Below are 20,019 nucleotides of genomic sequence, written 5' to 3'. Positions count from 1 at the left end.
TTGCATGCAGCAAACAGTTAAGAACCCTCTCTAACTTCAGTTTCAAGACACAGTAATTAGAGAGTTCTCAGTGACTTTGAAGATGAATAACAGCAATTTTGCTTTACTGCAGGTATGACATGTCTAGGGGAGGCTCACCACAGAACAGCCTTCCACTACCTTCCACTCAGGGAGTCACCAGAACTTCACAACCACCATGCTGTGAAGTTGGAAGCTAAACAAACCATTTAAAATTCATGGTAAAGTATCTGTGTAAAAACATTCTGAGGACACTCTCAACCCTCAAGAAATTGGTGAGTTAACAGCAAATCCAGCAGTTTGTTAATGTAGCTACTTTAAAGGAAGCAGCCAGTCCTCAAGTTTGCTTGTGATGTACGCATGCCAACATTTAGCCCCTTGTGCTCCTGACTCTCATAATTTTCAATATGTCACTGTTCCTTGTTCAAGAGCCACAGTTTCTTTTTATGAAGGCCATTAAATATGACAATGTACTACACTATGATTATGTTTCAGTTAGGAAGGGAGAGATAATTACTTTGCAGGGTTCTCTGAGACGCAAATAATTGTGCTCATTTCACAGCTTAGTGATTCTTTAGAAGCATTAGAGAGTCCTGGAAATAAAATGACAATACTTATTAAATTGTCTTTATCTTATAGGAAGTGAATTTTTCTTATGCCCTAATATGAAAACAACCCTTATGGATGATCAGCTTAAAAGAACTCAATAAGGAGTTCTGAGCAACTGAAAGATACAGCTTCTTATTTTTTTCCCTTTTCCCCCTTCTAACATCTGAACTGTTTTTTACATTAGAGTCAAAAAGGAGTTCAGAGTTTACAAATCCACATAACTTCTCTTTGACTGCAGACATTATTCATATACTCTGACTCAGATTTCCAGCAAGAACCCCCTGTTACACAGGGCAGCCTAATTGTGGAACAGGTCACCTACAAACACTGAATAAGTTTAATTCATGTGACATCACAAGAACAAATTGTTCAGTAGCATATGGAGTCAAACCAGACTGTCTTAAAGTTTCAGCATTCCAGCAAAGTCAGATGGATTCCATGAGAGGGTTAAGCACTCTCTGGACAAATATGCCCCTGCAACAGCCAGCCATGAGGAGCGGAAGGGGCTGGAACAAAGCGCTCTGTGATACAGATGGTGCCCAAAGGGCAACAGCAAGTACTCACTGCAGAGCAGTACAGCAAATAAACACCAGAAGTTCTTGTTCCCTGGCATTGCCAAAATGTTTACAGTGTCCTTATACTTCTATTTACAAAGCAAAAGCTACAAATCCTTGTATGCTTACATTTACATAATGTCTCTTTCAGATCCACGTACCTTCTCTCACATGATTTTTCTTCCATAATCACTCTCCAGGGAAAATAAATCCCTAGAAATATGTCTTATTTCCCTTTAATTTGTCAGATAGCTACTTGCAGTTCTGGAGGCTGGCAATTTTGAGTGCAGCTACTTCAGTAATTTACAGATATGGCAAGATTTTCCAAGTTGAGGCATTGCTATTTTTAAAAGAATTATGGGAAATTATCACTGAAATTAAATCTATCTTGGCCATTGGGGTTAAGGTGTACACAGAGAGGAGACAGAGAGCAAACCTTCAATTTGAAGACTCATGAATTTCATTCAGCACGGCTTACCTTCTATTCTACTTTGAACCCTGAATCACAGAACCCAAAAATCACTTACAATGAATTCCTCATTAAAAGCCTGACTATTCCTTGAGCCAGCAGAGACTGCCTCTTTGAAATATCCAGTCTTGATTACTAAGCATTAAAAATGTTAAAAACTCCACTCAATCAGATTGTTTTATCCAGAAATAACTTTTATTTATAAGGTTCTTTTTCCCAAACTTCCAATATAATTTTTTAAATTTCTCTACATTACTTCTCAAGTATTATAAAATTACTATGGTCATAAGTCTTTCCAATCTAGATGACAGTAACAGACTTCCTCTTACTTAGCTGTAAATGTCTACCAGACAGTAATCTAAATCCAGGTTAGCTTTGTGTGCTCTCTTCTGCATCGGTAATAATACAGAAGAGTCCTACTGAAAGAAATTAATCCGTTATCTTAGAACAGCATGAGCTTGTCAACTTCAAATCTTTTATCAAAAGCAAGTTTAGAAGAACAGCTTAAACTGAAACAGCTAATTATGAGATACCTAAAGTGGGGAGGGAGGGGCAAATACCCTACCCTTGCTTACAGTTCTCTCCTAATGGTTCTACTGGATTAACTTATTTAAATTCCTTTAGACTCCCAATAATAAAGTTAAAAAAAAAAAAAAAGAAAGAAAGAAAGAAAAATCTCTTTTCCGAAGCTCTGTGCTAGGAGTTATCTGTTTATATGTCCCAGAAATAGGCTTGGCTTTATGGCTAGAGGAACATGCTAGACACTAATGCACCTATGGCATGATGGATGTTCTTATTGATAAGGCTCTGATGTACAGTCAGAATTGCAGCACCTGTTGCATCCAAACTCACTGAAAATAGTGTCAATAGAGCATTCCCACACAGCTAGTAATGACTCAGGTTATTAAGAATCAATACCACTGGTCATCAATAGAGTTCAATTTCTTAAATCTTACCCAAAAGATCTGTCATATTTCTAAACTAAAAGAATTGTACAAATGGAGTAGGCCCATAGTTTAACATAAATCCACCAGAATGTGTCGTAAAGGGACTAGTGTATGAGAAAGCTCAGTCTTAGTATTGTGACTTCCTGGTTCCCAGCAATTAATTTCTAAAAGGACAGTGTTCTTTCATACCTTACCATTTATGGTTACAAAAGGCTTTGTAATAGGGGAATTAAGTTAGGAGTTCAGCCACAGCAAAGCAAACCCAGCAATATACAGGAAAGGAAAAAAAAAATCCCTTTCAGCTCTGAGCTCCACTACTATCCTAAGTCTGTCATGTAACAAACTTTTTTTATCAGAGAAAGCAGCATTTCATCAAAAACTGTGAGTATATTTCTAGACAACTCTTTTTCCTTGGGAGCATGTTATAGCTTTGTGTTTTTAAAAGTACAGTGTTTTGGGAAGCAAAAGGCTTTCTATATCTGCAGCAGTATGGAGGACAGGGTAGATAACTTTTCTGTAGCATGCAGACTGAGTTCTCTCTTTTGTAACTGGATGCAATCTGATCATTCTTCACAACTGTTAGCAAAGATAACAATAATATTTTCACTAATTAAGAGCCTGTAGCTCTTATAAGACCATAGTTCTTATTCATTTTAATGGTAAATGCACTTTTGCTCTTAGAAGTTTCATGGCTTTGGGTGTTCAGCATTACTCTAGAGGCTGTGCTTACCTACCCCTAAGTAAGAGAGGAACCAGGCACATGAACTCTTGAAGGCTTCCCAAAAATCTGCTCTTAAACTGATTCCTTCTGTGCAGCCCTCTACCACAGAGAATTAAAAAAAGTACTCCAGAAAGATTTCAGAACAGCTGAACTAAGCAAGTAACTTCTCTCTTCCCCCCCCCCGTTTTTTTTTGTTTGTTTTTTTTTAAGAACCACCATATTTAAAAGCTAATAGAATTAGTCTTAAACAACTGCATATGTTTTTAGACAATTAAAAATCTAACTTCTTTAATTCACTCTAGTGGCACATCTGGTAAACAGCTCAGTAATAAAGCAAAATTATACAGCATGTTTCATAAAATACACAGTTGTATCATCTTACACAGTCGAAATATTGCTGTTTCGGATTTCCAATACAACTGCATGAGAAATTTTTCTCTGAACTTTTCCACCGAGGCTCAGCATCACCTCATTCTGTAACATATAGTATTTGTGGTCCCAGACACACAGAACGCTTATTAAGTAATGAAAAAACTGGTGTTCCCCATCGGCAGCACTTCCCCAGTACTAGCAAGAAATTTTACCTATACAAGGTGTTTTGAGAATAAAACAAGGTGGCTTAAGTTGGCATTTGACAGGGAAAACAAATGGCTGTTTTGCATGTAGAAGCAGTAGAGGCCAACAGGTACAGGCCTGTTTAAAAAGTCCTCATCACTTTAGAGATGTGGATGACTTGCATCACTCTTCTTGTATGATGCTGTATTAGAACATAATGTTCATCTGAAAGCAAAACATAAATATTCACTGAAGATTCACCATATAGTGTGGAATAAATCAGCTCAAAGAAAAACCAAAACAAAAACCCACAACACTATCTCATTGTTAATACTTATTCCCAACTTAAATTCAGTAGAGGGATTTAGGTGCCTTTCTTCTGCAAGCGAGGTAAATTCATCAGTGCTACTCATATCTTAACCAAATTAAGAGCACTCTGGAATAGCTTGAGAGAGAGGTCCCATCTGAGGTCATACCACTGGAATCTCCTCAAAAGATGGGAGAGTAGGAGGAGGTAGAGACTTCCTGCCAAGTATCAAATATCTCTCTAATTAAAATAGGGGACTATTCGAAACCTGAGCGGATGGCATCCCTAAGATTATCACTAGCAGCTATGAATGCAATTATTATACATTGAAAATGCACAGCTAATATACTGTATAATTTAACTGGATTGAAGAAGATTAGGCAGAGGGAACATTATCAAAACATTTTCAGTTTATACATTCCTAATAGGTATGGAATGTATAAAATAAAATCTCATAAAATCTGCAGTACAAAAATACATTCAAATTTTCCATTGAAGGCTGGACCAAGCCTTGCTTTGTAGACTTGAACATCTTCCAATTCACTTTTACTCAGACTTCCTGGCCAATCAGGTCTTCTGTAGTGTTTAATTTTAAAATATTTAGTGGTTTTGTCAGAGGAAACACTACACCAGCTATTTCAATGCTCCTTCTAATATATATAGACAGAGCAAGGAGACAGAAGATACTTTTAATCAGAAAAAAAATAACCTTTAAAACAATGAAGAAATTCCAAGCAAATATGTTTTTCTATATATATGCAACTTTGCTTTGTCTTGAGAGCCAGAAAATTAAGTATTTTCAGCAGTAATACATAGGCATGTTTATGTAAGAAAGAAAAAAAAAAAAGCACATGGGTTTCCTTTGCAGTCCTGTGTTTCCTCTTAAATTCTTCTGCTCATGCATGAAATAGTGCTACAGATTTTTCTGGTCTTCTACATTTTAAAGGAAAAAAAAATGCACCAGAAAATGTATATTTCAGTTTTGGGAGCATATTTACAGCTAATTTGCTACAGCAACACAACAATGACATAAGCATCCCTGTTTTACATTGCCTAAAGACCTAGCTGGTTATTTTTTATGTTTATAGAAGCCCTCAGGGTGATATTTTTAGATGAATCTTTCTTGTTAACATTCTTCGCATAATTTACATGTCCTTATTCCCTTTGGGGTGAAACAGTTATCTGAACTGGGGGAACAAAAGCAAACAGCATCACTTAGCAGCCCTTGCAGAAAGCCAGGGTCAGGCAGTCTGTCTGGTGTCAGGATGGGGAACAATACTGCATTTAACCTCTGGGCCACTTAAGAAAAATTTCCTATTCACACATACAAGTTCCTTTTGTGTCTTAAACAGGTGGTCTGCTAGTTTTAGATTATTAGAAGGATGAGTTTAGTGGTACATCCCTTGCACGTGTGGCTGGCATTCAAGCAGACTTTTGGGGCAATTAGAGTTCTTATTAATTCTTCAGTTAATAGTCCCACAGTTCTTGTTTTCCATGTAACAAGGGGGTTGATTAACCCACTGTTTCTCACTTTAAATGGGACAGCTCCGTAAATATTATGGTTCATCAAAATTCAATATGCTAACAGCTCTAGGACACTAGAAATTTTCCACAAGTCACAGTGGCAGTACCAGCCTTTCATTTTTTCAACTTCTCACAGAAAATTAAAGATTAATCATTGTTACTGTATGTAAAAATTTCTTATTAATTACACAGGTTTTCACTCATCTATCATTATCTCCCCACCATGCTATAAGGGCCTGCAGTACCATTTGGTCTCAGGGCCTGTGCTCCAGGCCTGATAATGTTCTTTTATTCCACTTCCCTCTCTGACCAAGCTGCACATTATGTAAAGGAGAGCCAGTTTAATAACAATTGGTATTAAGGTACTGTGTTGCACAGTGTTCTCATATTCTAAGTACGTTGGAATTCTTTAAGTTTTTTATTTCCCATTTTCCAAACTAAAAGAAATGATGGAAAGTTCCAAGGAACAGTCACTGACACTTACTGTGCAAGTTTCCTTGCTGCACACACCTCTCCACAGTTACACATGAATATGCAGGTGCAGCACAAGTGTGCTGGGAGCATTTGATACCAAATGTTCTACCTATAGCCCCACTGACCAAGCAAAACACAGTACAACCTTACTTAAGGGCATTAGCTCACCTTCTGTATTAAACTCAAATGGCAGTAAACAAGGAAAGTTCACCTATGGCAATTTGCAAATTGAGATGCTTCTTACAGTGCCACTGAATTATCTGTGATCATCAGAAAAACAATTCCTCTCAAAATGCTGTATGCAAAATTCACAGTGGATGTGGATGTGGATGTTTTATTTAAAGTGGACTTAAACATGAAAGTGGACAAAATTCAGTATTCTAAAAATAACTCGTTTTGTTTCTAGGGACACCTAAAACCAGCCTTCCACTTTGATGATATCAAATACTACCAAATTCAAAATATGTTCTTAAAATCTGCAACTAACCACAAGTTTTGCTAAATGACCAAAGGTGTTTTACTGTCCACAGACATCTATATTTTTATTGCTAAGAGAACTAACATTCAGGTGTTATAGCAGTCTAAAAACAGCAGGATGTTAATTTTCAAATACATTTTTCCTTTGATCATTAAACAGTCAAAGTGAGGCGCTTTTACCAGGGAAAAGCAGAAATAGCCGGAAAGGAAAGAACATTCAGAATATATTTCCATTCAGTCCTTTAAGAGCTGATGCTTATAGCTTTGAGGGCTATCTCATCTTTCACCAAATTCAGCATGGTCCCCCCACTTGCAGTCACACCACAGCTCTGCCAGCCTGTAGCAGCTGGAGAACATCTGCTCACAGATAACCTGAAGAGCCTATTTGCTAACTTTGGTTTGTGCTTGTCTTACACTGTATATAAATCTAAGTCTGAACACAGGTGGATTTAGGCAGGAGCTATGCCATCCTGAAGGCCAGCCAGTAGGGATAAACACTGAAAAGTTGCACACACCTGAAACTAAAATCCTGAAAAAGCACTGCCTAAAGCTGTGCACCACTGCCTTATGCAGAACAGAAAGGAAAACTAATTTGGCATGAATGTCTTTTTTTTTTTTCTCCTTTTGCTTTGCTTTCCTCTCTTATCTCCAAAAAGGCCACACAAATCTTGCCAGCCTTGTCATTTCCATAAAAACAGCTTTTGCTATGTTTTCATGAAAAAACAAAGCCCCACATACCAGCAATCACAGCTGTCAGTGCAGCAGATACTGGTGATGGGTTGAACTTGCAGTGAAAGTTCTGGACTATTTCTACAGAAACCTATAGGTCATTCATAATGATTCAATGGCATATGGATTCATGGCAATACTTTTCAGATTCTCTTCAATAAAACATTATGGATGATTTAAAATGCTTTTTGTCAAGGGAATGGAGGGGTAATGCCATTCAGTTCTGAGCTCAGGTTTAGACAGCTCTGCCCAAGAGTTAGTTCCCCAGAGTTGGACACCAACACTCCTCAGACAGCAGGTTTGGAGCACCTCTGAATTGACAAGGCCAAGCAAACATGGAGAAGTCAGAAATCTCAAATGCTAAATTTTTAATTATTTCACTTATTTTGAAATAAGACAACACCATTTCAAACTACTCCAGAAGAAAAGGCATAATGTAAAAAGGTTTCTGCTCTGGAAAGGTTTTCCCTTCATGCAGCCTTTAACAATATACAGCAAAACAACTCGAACTTCAGAGAAGCAGCAACATAAAACAAACTGAATTATGTCTGAGAACAATTGGAATGTTAACAGAATTCTCCCCAGAAGTTACCAAGTTTTCCTACCTAGGGCTTACACACACACACACACACACACACACACACACACTTCTTAAGGTACTATACTACACGGTAAATTTAAAAAGTAAAAGGAGAGCCTAACAATAACAAAAAACACAGCAAGTTTGGTTGCAGTTTTTTAGTTCTAGTTTTTGCAAAAATGAGGCTGTTCTGACACCTATTATATTTCAGAAACTTGTTACATAACTACAATAACGTCATATTTTCCCTTTCTTTTCTGTATTTTATTTTGTACCAAAAAAGAGATTGTTCAAGTTTCACAACTCTGAATCATGCTGGGAAAGAAGTTGGTGACTGCACAAAAGCGAGGGGAGACAAGAGCGCTCTGCCTGGGACTGGGAATGGTTGCATGCTCCATGATGATGTACTTTTTTATTGGGATCACCATTGTGCCATTTTACTCTAAGAGGTAATAAGAGCCATTAGTTTATGAAACAAAGCTATTCTTTTTCCTGTAGCATCATATACAATAATTAAAACAGTGATAAAATATGCATAAGTACATTGTACAATAGACAAAGTGCTCTCAAAGAGTTCATAAGGATTTAAACAGAAGAGGAGAAAAGTGTGCCAAGAATTCATCAGGCACAAGTGAGCACAAAAAAGAGGAAATTAATCTCCTCAGGGCTAAACAAAACAGACTAAATCAAAACATTTGCTGTAGAATCAAAAAGCCAACCATGCTTATCAAAGCTTGACAATGAAAAGCCAAGTCTTGCATAAATAGAAACAGTTATAAAAAGCTCTTTCATGGGCAGGAGAGAGTCTTGTTCAATAAAACTTGAGCAACAGAAGTCATGGTAAAATTGTTCACTCAAGAATCTGTATCTTACTTCCAAATTAACCATCATAAGAAATGAGCACCTTCAACAACCCAGTGTGCCACACCAAATATTACAGAACATAATGAACACTGAAGGAGTTACTTATGCCCACTCTTTTATTTAATTTTCCAAGTTCTGCCTCCACATACAAAAATCAATTTGCAAAATATCAATGTAACAAGACAAGGAGTGCAGCCCACTTTTTCATATTTCAAGATTATGACAGAGAAAGCAAGGACATCCACCTCATTCTTCTTGCTAGAGCACCTTTAATCTCAAAACTATTTGAAATACATTCCCTTTAAAACAGAGTAATTCACGTATTTATTTTTCTGCCTCCAGATTACATTACAAAAGATGGATACATGTATCAAGAGTAGTTTCATAAGAACTGGAGTGAGACTGTTTCTCAACTTTCTTTGACAACAAAGTATACTTCTGTGAGCAAAATTTAATGTGTTATCAATAATAGAAAAGCAACTCTTGAGAAAAACAGATAAGCAACAGTAAAAATTAACTTTTTCCAGACAAAATCCTGCTACTTCTTTATGCAACAGGCCCATGTAATAAAGAAAAAGAGAAGTGGTGATAACAGATCTGAGTTCTGAGGCTTATGGAATGAAATCAGTCAAAAATATTTCTGAGACATGAAGTGTACTGCATTCCAGGTATTTACTACCAAATTTTAAAATCCATAGCAGTATTTCTTTCTTGAATAACATGAAGGCAGTTACAAATGGGGAGGTCAGAATCTAATTGAAAACCACAGAATGCATAAAAAACAGCAGCAAAAAACAAGAAAAATGCTTTCCTGAACTTACTCACTACCGCAGCCCTTCTCCAGGTGCAGCCACAGATTCAGGATGGGCGCAGTTAATCACAGCAGGATGGAGCAGCTATGAACTCCAGCCAAGCCAGCACAAACAGATGTGTTTTCACATGCAACTCACAACAGATGCTTCTGATGAGCTTCAAAGGAATATATTTTGTTTTGTTTTTGTAGTGTTTGGACAACAGAAACTGTGTGCAAGGTACTCAAAGCCAACATCAAGGACAAAGTTTTCTGCCCAAACAGCAAAGGCACAGAGGATGAGGAAATCTTTCCTTATCCCTGTTTACAGGTGTGGGTTAATCTGACAGCCTCAGGACAGGAGGTTATGCTCTACCACACTGAAGATACACTGGAAAGAAATCCTAAGGTACTTACAACACAGATTGCATACTCGTTCTTTGCTACTATCTAACACCTTTAAGGAGAGGGGATGATAGTTTTTAAACCAAGCAGCACAGTAACAGCAGGAGTTACTCATCTTTTACATGTTAATATCTGGGCTTAAACCAAGGCAATTTTAAAACATTCCAGAAATTACAGGTTTTTATTTTCTTTTAAATATTGCATTAAATAGTAAGCTAATACTTTTAAAGGAATTTCACCAATATGAATATACAACACCTATGAATATTTAAAAATATGTAAGTCTCCCAATTGAAGACCCATTGTAACAAATGGTTTATAAGCTGTGGCTTGCTCAGTTCCTTGTTGAATTCGCACATGAGAGACATCAAGTTTAAAACTATCCAAAGTAAGAGCACAAATCCCAATTTGACTTGGGTTTTAAGTGCATATTATGAAGCAGGGAATAAAGAAGGAGAAAATTGCAACATGATGCACATTTTAGACAGAAAGAAACAAATCAGTGAAAAATGAGGTCTTAGATGCCCAAGACTGAAGTATTTTTAGAATACAGAACAAACATGCTCAGATTGCAAGTGCAAAGCATTTATATACGTTAGAGCTTCCCACAGTGCAAACCCAATAGCATAAAACACTTCAGCTGAAGAGAATTTTTCTAGCTAATGCCTGTCTTTATAATGCCTGTCTCAGGGAAAGCTACATGCAGTGAAGGAGCAAACAGAAATTACTGACCATAAATGGAAACAAGAGCCTTGTTCACTGCAAGGGGAGGCAACTTCTTGATGTCCTATCTAATTGCATAAATGCAAGTAAAATTTTCAGGTCAGGAACCATCCCCGCTTTTGCCTTGGCCAGGTTCCAGTTTAGTACATTCAAGCATTATTATATACACAAAATAATACTGCAGAAAAAGTTTATGAACAACAAAAACAAAAGACAACAAAAAAAAAAATGCTTCAAAGTCAATTTCCACTGAAAACTAAGTAGCTCTGAATTATTACTACATGTCAAAATAGTTTTGTTTTACAAAGACAAATAGGAAGCCTCCAACAGCCATGCTTGTATTTTTCTACTACTTACAACCAGAGTTGTACAGTAAAACAACTTCATTCTTGTGCACACTGACAACCCCGTGTGAATTTCTGCACAACGAACACTTTCCTGCTGTGGCAGTGCCTAGAAGCTCTGTTAGGAACTGGAGTTTGGCACTGTAATAATGAAGTGACAGTGTCAAAGACTGCAGGGTTTTTTTGAGCATGTATGTTACTGATTTCCAACAATGTAACTCCAATCTTAAATCTGCAGACTTGGGGCATAGACTGATAGAAACAGGGAAGAGTGGCCTTTCAAATGGACCTAATGAACCCAAGACAATCTCCAGGGGTGCCAAACCACAGAAGATTTTGTCAGTACTAGCATCATTTTTTCACTCAATCTGATTTAACTAAAAACTTTGTATTGAGTATTTGTTATAATTAATCACTTTGATTTCTTATTTCAGTGCTCGTACGTCCCAGACAAGTTGGACAACTCTAAAGAAGTTAAAGCACGAATAGAAATAATTGCAAGCAATTTCAAAAAATACCAGACTTTCCCATGTTACTATGACCCAGGAGGAGCACAGACCAATGTCATTTTAAGCAGACTTTATCCCGCAAAAGGTCTCCTCTTTGCTTTCCTCTGGCCTACACTCATGTTTACTGGTGGATGTCTGATTATTGTTCTAGTAAAAATTAGTCAGTATGTTTCTGTTCTTTCTGCTTGGCAGTAAAAAATACATATCTAGCATAGATTGTTGCGATTGTTGGAAGATACTAAGATGTATTTGTTCTGCCTGTCTTACTGGCATTTTGTGACTCAATATACCAGGTGTCGATTCAAGGGCAGGCTTTCCAAAAAATTGAATAGCAACCTTTATGTATGGAAATCCATTACACAAGGACAAAATATAAAACTGATTCCCAGGAATGCCTGAAAATACCTCATAAACACACAGACTTAGTTACTCTCCATTGTTTCCGTGGCCTTTAGGAGGTAGAGCTGCCTTACAAAGCTACAATTCACATTTACTGCTAAACTCTTCTTCCACATTTTAGATGGGATGCTAATTTTCTGTCTGATTCAGATTATTTGGTGCCATATCCATATACATCATCACTGGCAGACACACCCTTTATACCCTTAAACACCAATATGGTATGTTCTCATGGCATACTCATCTGTTGAGAAAAATAGCTTTGTTATCATGCAAAAAGGTGTAATTTTTATCATGGATCTCTCTGCTTGTCGTGGTTTGACATGGAAGTGAATTTTTTCCAGGAAGTTGGGTCAAACCAATCAGTGGTCAGGTTTAAATATTGGCACCTGGAGTGACCACTGAAAGTATGGACACGCCTCTGAGAACACAGGAAGTTAAAAGCAAGAACTCCCAGGAGAACTCTCTCTTTTAGTTCCAGTCGTCAGAGAGTACAGACTCCCCCCCTGCCCAGCCTTAGGCTGGGTGGGGGAGGGGAAGCCACGCGGCCTTGTCCAGGTAGGCCGAGGGGGCTGAGGGTCTGGAACCCAGCCAGCTCCTGTGGACAGAAGGGTGGAGAGAAGCAAAGATGCCTTTGCCCCCCCCCCATGTGGGAAAGAGACAGAGAGCCTGGCGGCACCTGGAAATCTGCCGGCAGAGGAGAAAGAGAAGGGGGGGGGAAATGCCCAGCGTGGGAGGCGGAACGTCAGACTGAGATATCGGCCGTCCAGGGAGTCTAAACTTTTAACCCTTTCGAGAGAATGAGGGCTTTTTAAAAGTATTACTCCTCCTTGATTTGTAGTGGAAGAGAGATAGTCCGGGACCTGAGATGTTAGAAGAAGAAATATTTAAGTGGGAGGAAATGATGAAGTAGCTTTTTAGCTAGACTTTTCTTGTTAACCATGGACTGAACCAAAATCTCCTGCAATAGAGACTACATTTTAGGGAGATGCAGTGGTGACCCAGGGAGACCTGTTTCAGCTTCGAACAGCACAGGAATGGCAAAAAACGAAGAGAGCTGAAGAGGAAATGGTGATACCTTCTGTCTTTGAGAAGAAGATGAGTCCTGTTTGGACCCCTCAGCCCCAGGGGAAAATGGGGGGGACTGTAGTCCCAGGATGAGAAACTGAACTGTTGTATCTTTGAGTCCGTGGCAAAGCATCCTTAAAAGAGCCCTATGAACAATCTGTCCATGCACGGTAGTAAGAGCACTGTGACATAAAAAAGAAAGTGTCACACTAGCAGATTTTTCTTCCAGGCAGTTGCCATGTGTGACAGGGAAACACAGGAGGGCAGCTGTGTTTCCTAGGGGGCCTGTGGTGCAAGAGAGACTTCTCTCTCCCTTGATAGTTTAAGCATAGATTACCTGAAAGGTGGTAATTTGATCAAGAATCCCGGGTGATGTTTCATGGCTAGGTGTGTTTAGAATTAGGAAGAGGAGGGGTGGTTTTTAAAAAGTCTTCATCCTAGATTTAGTTTATGTGTTTTCTGTATTAGTAGTAGTTTAATAAAGTTTTTTTCCTTTGTTATTAAGCTTGGGCCTACTCTGCTCTGTCCCTGATAACATCTCACAGCATTTATTTAAGGAAGGTACATTTTCATAGGGGTGCTGGCATTGCACCAGTGTCAAACCATGACACTGCTTTTGGGAAGGGAAAGGAGAAAGCCCCTCAAAACAAAAATACAGAGACTTTACAAAATTTGCACTCTAATCATCCAACACCAATTGTATATAAAGAAATATATGCAGAACTTACAGGGTATGGTAAAGAAGCCTATACTAAAAGTATGTTTTTCTATTAGCCTTGCTTTATTTGAGACAAGTGGCCACTCAAGGAAGGCTACCTGACTGCCATTTGCATAGATTATAAAACTGATTCAAAAAGGAAGTTATTATATAAAGAATGTAGTGTCCTGAACAAGACAGGTTTAATTTCTGCTGGAGCCAGGAGGGGGCATGGCCAAGACCCAGAGTTTATTCTGTAGCAGCTCACCTCATTTTTTGGGAAATGGCTGCCTGCCAGCTCAGTTAGCAGGCAGAGGGAATGGTCGGGTATTGTCGGGGGTGTGAACTCGGGTGCAAATCGTTTCTTGCACACTCTTTTATTAGTATTGTTGCTGTTACTGTTCACTGTCTTTCCATTGCTGTTTCCAGCAAATTGTTCTTATCGCAGCCCATGATCTTTGACTTTTGTGCCTCCAGTTCTCCTCTCCAGATCATCAAAGCTGGGAAGAGTAGAGGGGAGCAAGCAAGCAACTCATGGTTTGCAGTGTTTCCAATTGAGGAATACCATTCTTAAACCACAAGTAAAATACATCTGTGATGTCTTAATAAATACAGCAAGCCAAAGTAACCACAGAAGTTTACAAGCCTAGCACCAAGATATTTCACAAAAGAGATACATTTGTTTCCAGAGTCAAGACTTCTGGGAATGTGCTGATGCACGTAGAGAGACTTTCTCTTTTCTCTGAAAAGAACTGTTTCTCTCAGCCAAATTTCAAATTGTCATTGGACACAGGTGGAACACGAGATACTTCCTGCAGACTGTATTTCACTGTCATCTGGGACAAAACTGGTACAAGCTTTTCTACCACAGTTGAACCAGTAGGAGCTATCATTCACAGGGAAGTTTCAGGGCTTAGATACAAATTTAATTACATTACAGTTTAATTATTCTCATTAATGTGGTATAATTCTGTATTATTTGTTGTAAGAAAGGCTGAAATATTAACCCAGTACATGAATTCTCCAACATTACTAAAAAAACAATGTCAGTTTGCTTTTCACTATGATCAGCAAATGAAAGGAAGTGACTTTTTTTAAATTTTTAATTTTTTTTTAAAAAAGCTAACTCACAAAAATTAGTATAGGAGAACTATGTCCATGAGGAGGAAAGTACATCTTCACACAATACTTTTGTGACATGCATCAGAAGTTGTGTGTATTTACAACTCAAATCTCTCTCATTCCAGGAAAGTGGAAGTTCAGCTGGCACAGGTACAGATGGTTTGGGTGACCAAACTGTATGGGAAGGGAAAAAGAACCTGCTTTCTTAGTTCATAAAAAGCTGAGACAGAAGTGTGGTAAGCAGTTTTAAAGAGTCTCCAGATTGCAAAGTAGAACTTGCTCATGACTGCACTCAGTCCAGCAAATTTGTAACCCATCGCTTTGCTCCCCTCCCAGCTCAGCAGAGATCGATGAAGGCTGGATGTTGCTGGCAGACCCTGTGGCTCCACTCATTCAGCAGTCAGTGACTTGGGTTTGAAGAGCAGAAATTCGTGATCTTGCTGAGCTCAGAACTCAGCATGAAACAAGAAGACCAGGAGTAACTGCTCTCAAATCTGCCCTTGGCTTCCCAAGGCTACACCCTACAGCCATATCCTCCTCACCTCCCTAATTATAGTTATCCCTCTTAGTAGCAGATGAAAATTTATTCAGAATGCAACCTGAATAACAGACCTCCAGACTTACCTCCGCCAAAAATAAAGTGAGTCAATTGTTACATAAAAATGGCTATTTCCCTCCAACTCATACCCATTGCAAGTACCTGAAGAAAAACCTTCCACAAATTCTTTCCTCTAGCAAAGCAAAATCTCCTATTTGGACAAGAAATATTCCAAGTAAAAACAGCTGTGCAGAGAGAAAATCACACACAAATTAGGAAACTCCATTTTTCTGGATTTTTGCCAAACACAGATTCCTCTTTTGTTCGAAATAAATGGGATGTTAATGTGAGAAGCCAAATAATCTATTGCAGAAAACAAAATGTATAGACACCACAGAAGACTGTTCTTGTTTTTTAATAATGCTTTGCTCATGTGTAGAGTGCTGGTTATTTTATACATCTTTGAGATTTTAAAGGCAGATATTCATTTTCCTTCACACTTTCACTTAACTTCAAAACCAAGTGTTTTTCCAGTGTATGAGGTTGATGAATTACTCTTTTGAGCCTCTCCATTTTTCTATTCTTTTTTCATCTACAAAAGTTATAATTCACTACACTGAAGTTTAAATAACACACTCTATGCTTCTTACAAGCACATAGGAGGCAATGTAGCCTTTGGAGGTTTGTATTTGGTTGGGGTTTTTTTTTAATATTATTGGATTATACCATAAAGTCTACAATAAATCTGATTAAAAATGCTGGTTTTCTGAGATTCAGCAAAACACCTTCTATGAGAATAGCTTCCATACAAGCAGTGACCACTGCAGTTACATAACTCACTTTCTCAAGGCAGAGTAGATGAACAAGGTATATATTAAGCATTAAAAATCTTGCCAGCAGAAAGCAAGCAGCAGCACAAGCAGCTGGAGATTAAATTCATCCTTGAAATCTGTTTGACTATACATAATTTTCACCAGCATTGATGCTGAGACCACAGGAATAGTGCTTGAGCTGACTGGAAATTGTAAGGAACACAGGAAGAATGTGGATAGATTTTTATACCCTGATGAATACTTAAGTTGTACAGGCCCTTTATATATCTATATGAGTAATAGTGTTTTCCTGAAACTATTAAAAGTCCCATTATTCTAGTGCTGTGCATGCTCACAAGTAGTTTTTCTTCTTGATGCCAAAAAAGTTTTGGTCATGGTGATTGTGTTGGAAGATGAAAAAGAACAAAAGTTACAGCACTATTATTGCGGGAACTAGCATTCCTCCTAGGCCAAAAAAACCCCAAAATCCACCACCAAGAAAACAATTGCAAAAGTTTGTAAAAAGAAGCTGGTTTTCTGGATTAGCAAGATTCAGATTTCATCAGCTTGAAATAAGATAATGTTTCTCCAACTTTGATGAGGCAGCAACAATGGAAGCTGAAGAGGAATCTACACTGACTTGCTGAGAAGCCCTCTGTGAATCATCAGCATGTCCTTGCTGTACCTAAACAATAGCAGGTACCTTCTGACTACCTCTGACAATTTTGAGTTCAGTATCCTGCTAAATTGTGCTATTTTATTACCTGGTCCTCAAAGCAGCAACAGGGCAGATATCATTGAGAAGACGCCGATCCTCAGAGATTCCTCACTTGTATAAACCCATGGCACTCGACAACAACATGCCTTCAAACTGAGGAATTGGAACTTTGTGCTTATTTTTTTGGTTTAGGGGATTTGAAGGGGGCAAGGGGAGAATTTGGTTAGTTCATTTGTTTTGATTTAGTTTTTTTATTTCTTTGGGTTTTTTTGTTTGGGCTTTTTTTAATAAGGAAATGAGAAAAAACTTCAACAATTTAGGGTCTCTATTCACTATTCCGAAGCCACACAATATAATTCAGATATATTACTTTTGATAATTTTGATAACAGAAAGAAAATAGTATTTAGAGTTAACTGTGTTAACTCCAAAATTTAAAAGCTGGCTTGAAGTTACAAAAATTCCTGTATTTCCACTAATACAGGAAAAATAATTCTAAGGATTGATTGGAGGCAGTTACCCTTTGTAAGACAGTTGGGGTTGTTCAGCCATGAGAAGAGGAAGCCTTAGAGGGGAGAACTTAAGACTCCCTTTCAGCACCTAAAGGGGCTCTCAGAGAGCTGGATAGATCAGGGTTTGAAAAGTGCCTGAAGTGACAGGACAAGGGGGAATGATTTCCTACTGCCAGAGGGCACAGTTAGATGGGAGACTGGGAAGAAATTCCTCCCTGTGAGGGTGGGGAGGCCCTGGCACGGGGAGGCCCTGGCACAGGGTGCCCAGAGAAGCTGTGGCTGCCCCTGGATCCCTGAAAGTATCCATGGCCAGGCTGGACAGGGCTTGGAGCAACTTGGTCTAGTGGAAGGTGTCCCAGCCCAAGACAGAGGGGTTGGAATGAGATGATCTTGAAGGTACTTCTAACCAAAACTGCTCTGAGATTCTACTTCTTACCTCTTCTAATTCCAGGCAGATTTTCAGAAAGTCTCAGCATGCTAAATAGGTTAATCTGCAAGTGAGGATTCTTGCAGTATACTTTGGGGCAGATTAACTGGCCTGAGAACAAGACAACACTGCCCAAGTAACTGTAACATTCCTGACAATTTCTACTCTGTGATGTTTTACATGCCACACTCAAGAGCCTTTTTCAGAATACACTGCCAGTATCCATCAAGTAAATGTTCAGCACAAGCTTAGGAAACTATTTATTATGCGAGGTGGCTTTATTCCTCCCAAAATGGCTACCCCAGCATTTTCTGAACGAATTCAGTTATTTTTCTGCATTTTCTGAAGGAATACCGTTCTTTTAAGAATGCTCTACTGACTCTGCTTTATGCACAGGACATCTACACTTTGGTCTTAGTGTAGCAGACTAGTGTACTCTAGTGTAGTGTATTAGAAGACTGGGTCTGTCACGGGAGGAGATGAAAAAAGTGAAGTGAAATTTTGGCTCAGACATGAGCTGCTTATGTAAGCTGCTCAGAGTGCTGTGGCTCAGCCTGCAGCATTCCAAGCACCAGCTCAGGAAAAGCCATCGCTTTTACAACACAGTGAGGAGAAATAATGGTGTCAACTGTGCTGTTATTGCTGACTTCAGCAGAAGCCTCAAGTATTTAACTGACTCATAGCTGACTTCCTGACTCTGTGGCAGCTTCAGGCCAGGGCTGCTGTGATAACTCATTTTGAGCATAGGTCAAGGAGGCATTGATTGCAAGTGATCAAATCTCAGTCTTTGGCACATCTACCTCCAAGAAGTCACATGATAAACTGGTTTCTGAAATCTGTTTGGTCTTTTTAATAGATAAAACATCAGTTACTTTTCCAGGGCATTTAAATATGCACTAGTATATTTAAATATATAGCATATATAACTACAACTAGAGAAAAACTGCAAATAGAAGGAAGATTACACTGGACTGGTGAGGCAAACTTGAGAACAGCATTTAAGGCAATGGAATCCATAAACTGCAGGGATAATATCACATAAGTCTCATAAGTGAGACTTAATATAAGAGGATAAAAAACCAGATATTTCACCAGGAGACATTAATACAAATAAACATAAAGAGCGTTAGCAACATGCTTGAATTACAGACTGTTGAAAAGGCCAAACTATTATATATGCTCCAAAATTATGATTATCAACTTTGCTTAAAGATATTAGAAAATCCTAAATACTTCAGAGACCAGTGAAAACAGCTAAAATGCATTTTATGTCAGAAAACATATGATATCTGCATGACAAAACTGTTTTATTGGTGTTTTTTTCTGCCCAAACATTCACTCACAACACTGTGCCCAAGAGCTGCTTTCCAAAGCATCAAGGTGTTTTGCCTGGACAAAAAAGCACATGAACACTACAAAGGTCCTGGAAATCTTCAATAGAAATACAAGAACCACAGCCTTGAGCATGAAGGTTATGTAACACCCTCACCTATGTACTCCAATCTCATAAATGTGCTCTTTCATGAATGAAAAAAGTACTGCATAAATCTGTCAAAAAGGAGTAGTCTGAAATGCAAAAAAGAGCTAAAGTAGCTTTTAAAAAGACAACAAAACCCACAAATGAAACAAAAAAACCCAAAAGCCTACTCTTGGTGTTTTTAGGTGAGCAACTTGAGAATGGACAGTTTAGGCAAGGTTAAAGCAAGTTGTGTTTTTATGGTGGTGGTTGTTTTGTTACTTTTTCAAGGAAAAGAAGGGAACCTTTCAGGCAAGGTCAGTCATAAAATATGTATCTTTTGTCACATAATATACATCTGAATAGGCCATAGAACCATCCTATTATTCTATTTCCAGCCACAGGCTATGAAATAATTCAGCAGGCCATGGGATGGCTGGCACAGCTACAGCCTGCCCCTTGAACAAGCTACAGCTGGTTGCAGGCTACAGGCTGGGCATGCTACACAGAAGAAGACTCCAGATCCAGTCTGCACTATGAAAACATTGGTTTGTCAGCATGGGACACCTAAAAAATGAAGCTTTCATGTCCTCAGCCTTAAAAAAAAAAAAAAAAAAGAAAGAAAGATAAATTAGGAACTCCTGCAGTCTCACATCCTCTTTAAAAAGTTCA

At 38.4% G+C, this 20,019-nt stretch overlaps 1 protein-coding gene across 2 annotated transcripts; it reads left to right on the top strand.

The window, feature by feature from the left end:
• The first annotated feature begins 2,869 nt into the window (after positions 1-2,869).
• On the top strand, positions 2,870-13,534 carry KCNMB1 (potassium calcium-activated channel subfamily M regulatory beta subunit 1). Of its 2 annotated transcripts, XM_053956589.1 has the most exons (5): positions 2,870-2,978; positions 8,248-8,413; positions 9,832-9,859; positions 9,950-10,027; positions 11,525-13,534. In XM_053956589.1, the coding sequence occupies exons 2-5, from the start codon at positions 8,277-8,279 to the stop codon at positions 11,792-11,794; spliced, it is 513 nt and encodes a 170-aa protein (XP_053812564.1). In that variant the 5' UTR covers positions 2,870-2,978; positions 8,248-8,276; the 3' UTR covers positions 11,795-13,534. The 2 variants fall into 2 exon arrangements, with proteins under 2 accessions (XP_053812564.1, XP_053812563.1); XM_053956588.1 differs by having other exon boundaries at positions 9,832-10,027.
• Positions 13,535-20,019: the final 6,485 nt, after the last annotated feature.

Source organism: Vidua chalybeata, chromosome 15 (genome assembly GCF_026979565.1).
Source record: "Vidua chalybeata isolate OUT-0048 chromosome 15, bVidCha1 merged haplotype, whole genome shotgun sequence".
Taxonomy (NCBI): Eukaryota; Metazoa; Chordata; class Aves; order Passeriformes; family Viduidae; genus Vidua; species Vidua chalybeata.
The sequence above is the reverse complement of the archived record's forward strand: the minus strand, read 5'-3'. Positions and strand labels throughout refer to the sequence as shown.

Excerpts from the sequence above, each read along its gene's own strand:
- KCNMB1 (XM_053956588.1), top strand. The coding sequence starts at position 8,277 with ATGCTGGGAAAGAAGTTGGTGACTGCACAAAAGCGAGGGGAGACAAGA. Across the intron at positions 8,414-9,831 it reads GTGCCATTTTACTCTAAGAG|TGTTTGGACAACAGAAACTG; the intron begins GTAATAAGAGCC and ends TTGTTTTTGTAG. Across the intron at positions 10,028-11,524 it reads CACTGGAAAGAAATCCTAAG|TGCTCGTACGTCCCAGACAA; the intron begins GTACTTACAACA and ends TTCTTATTTCAG.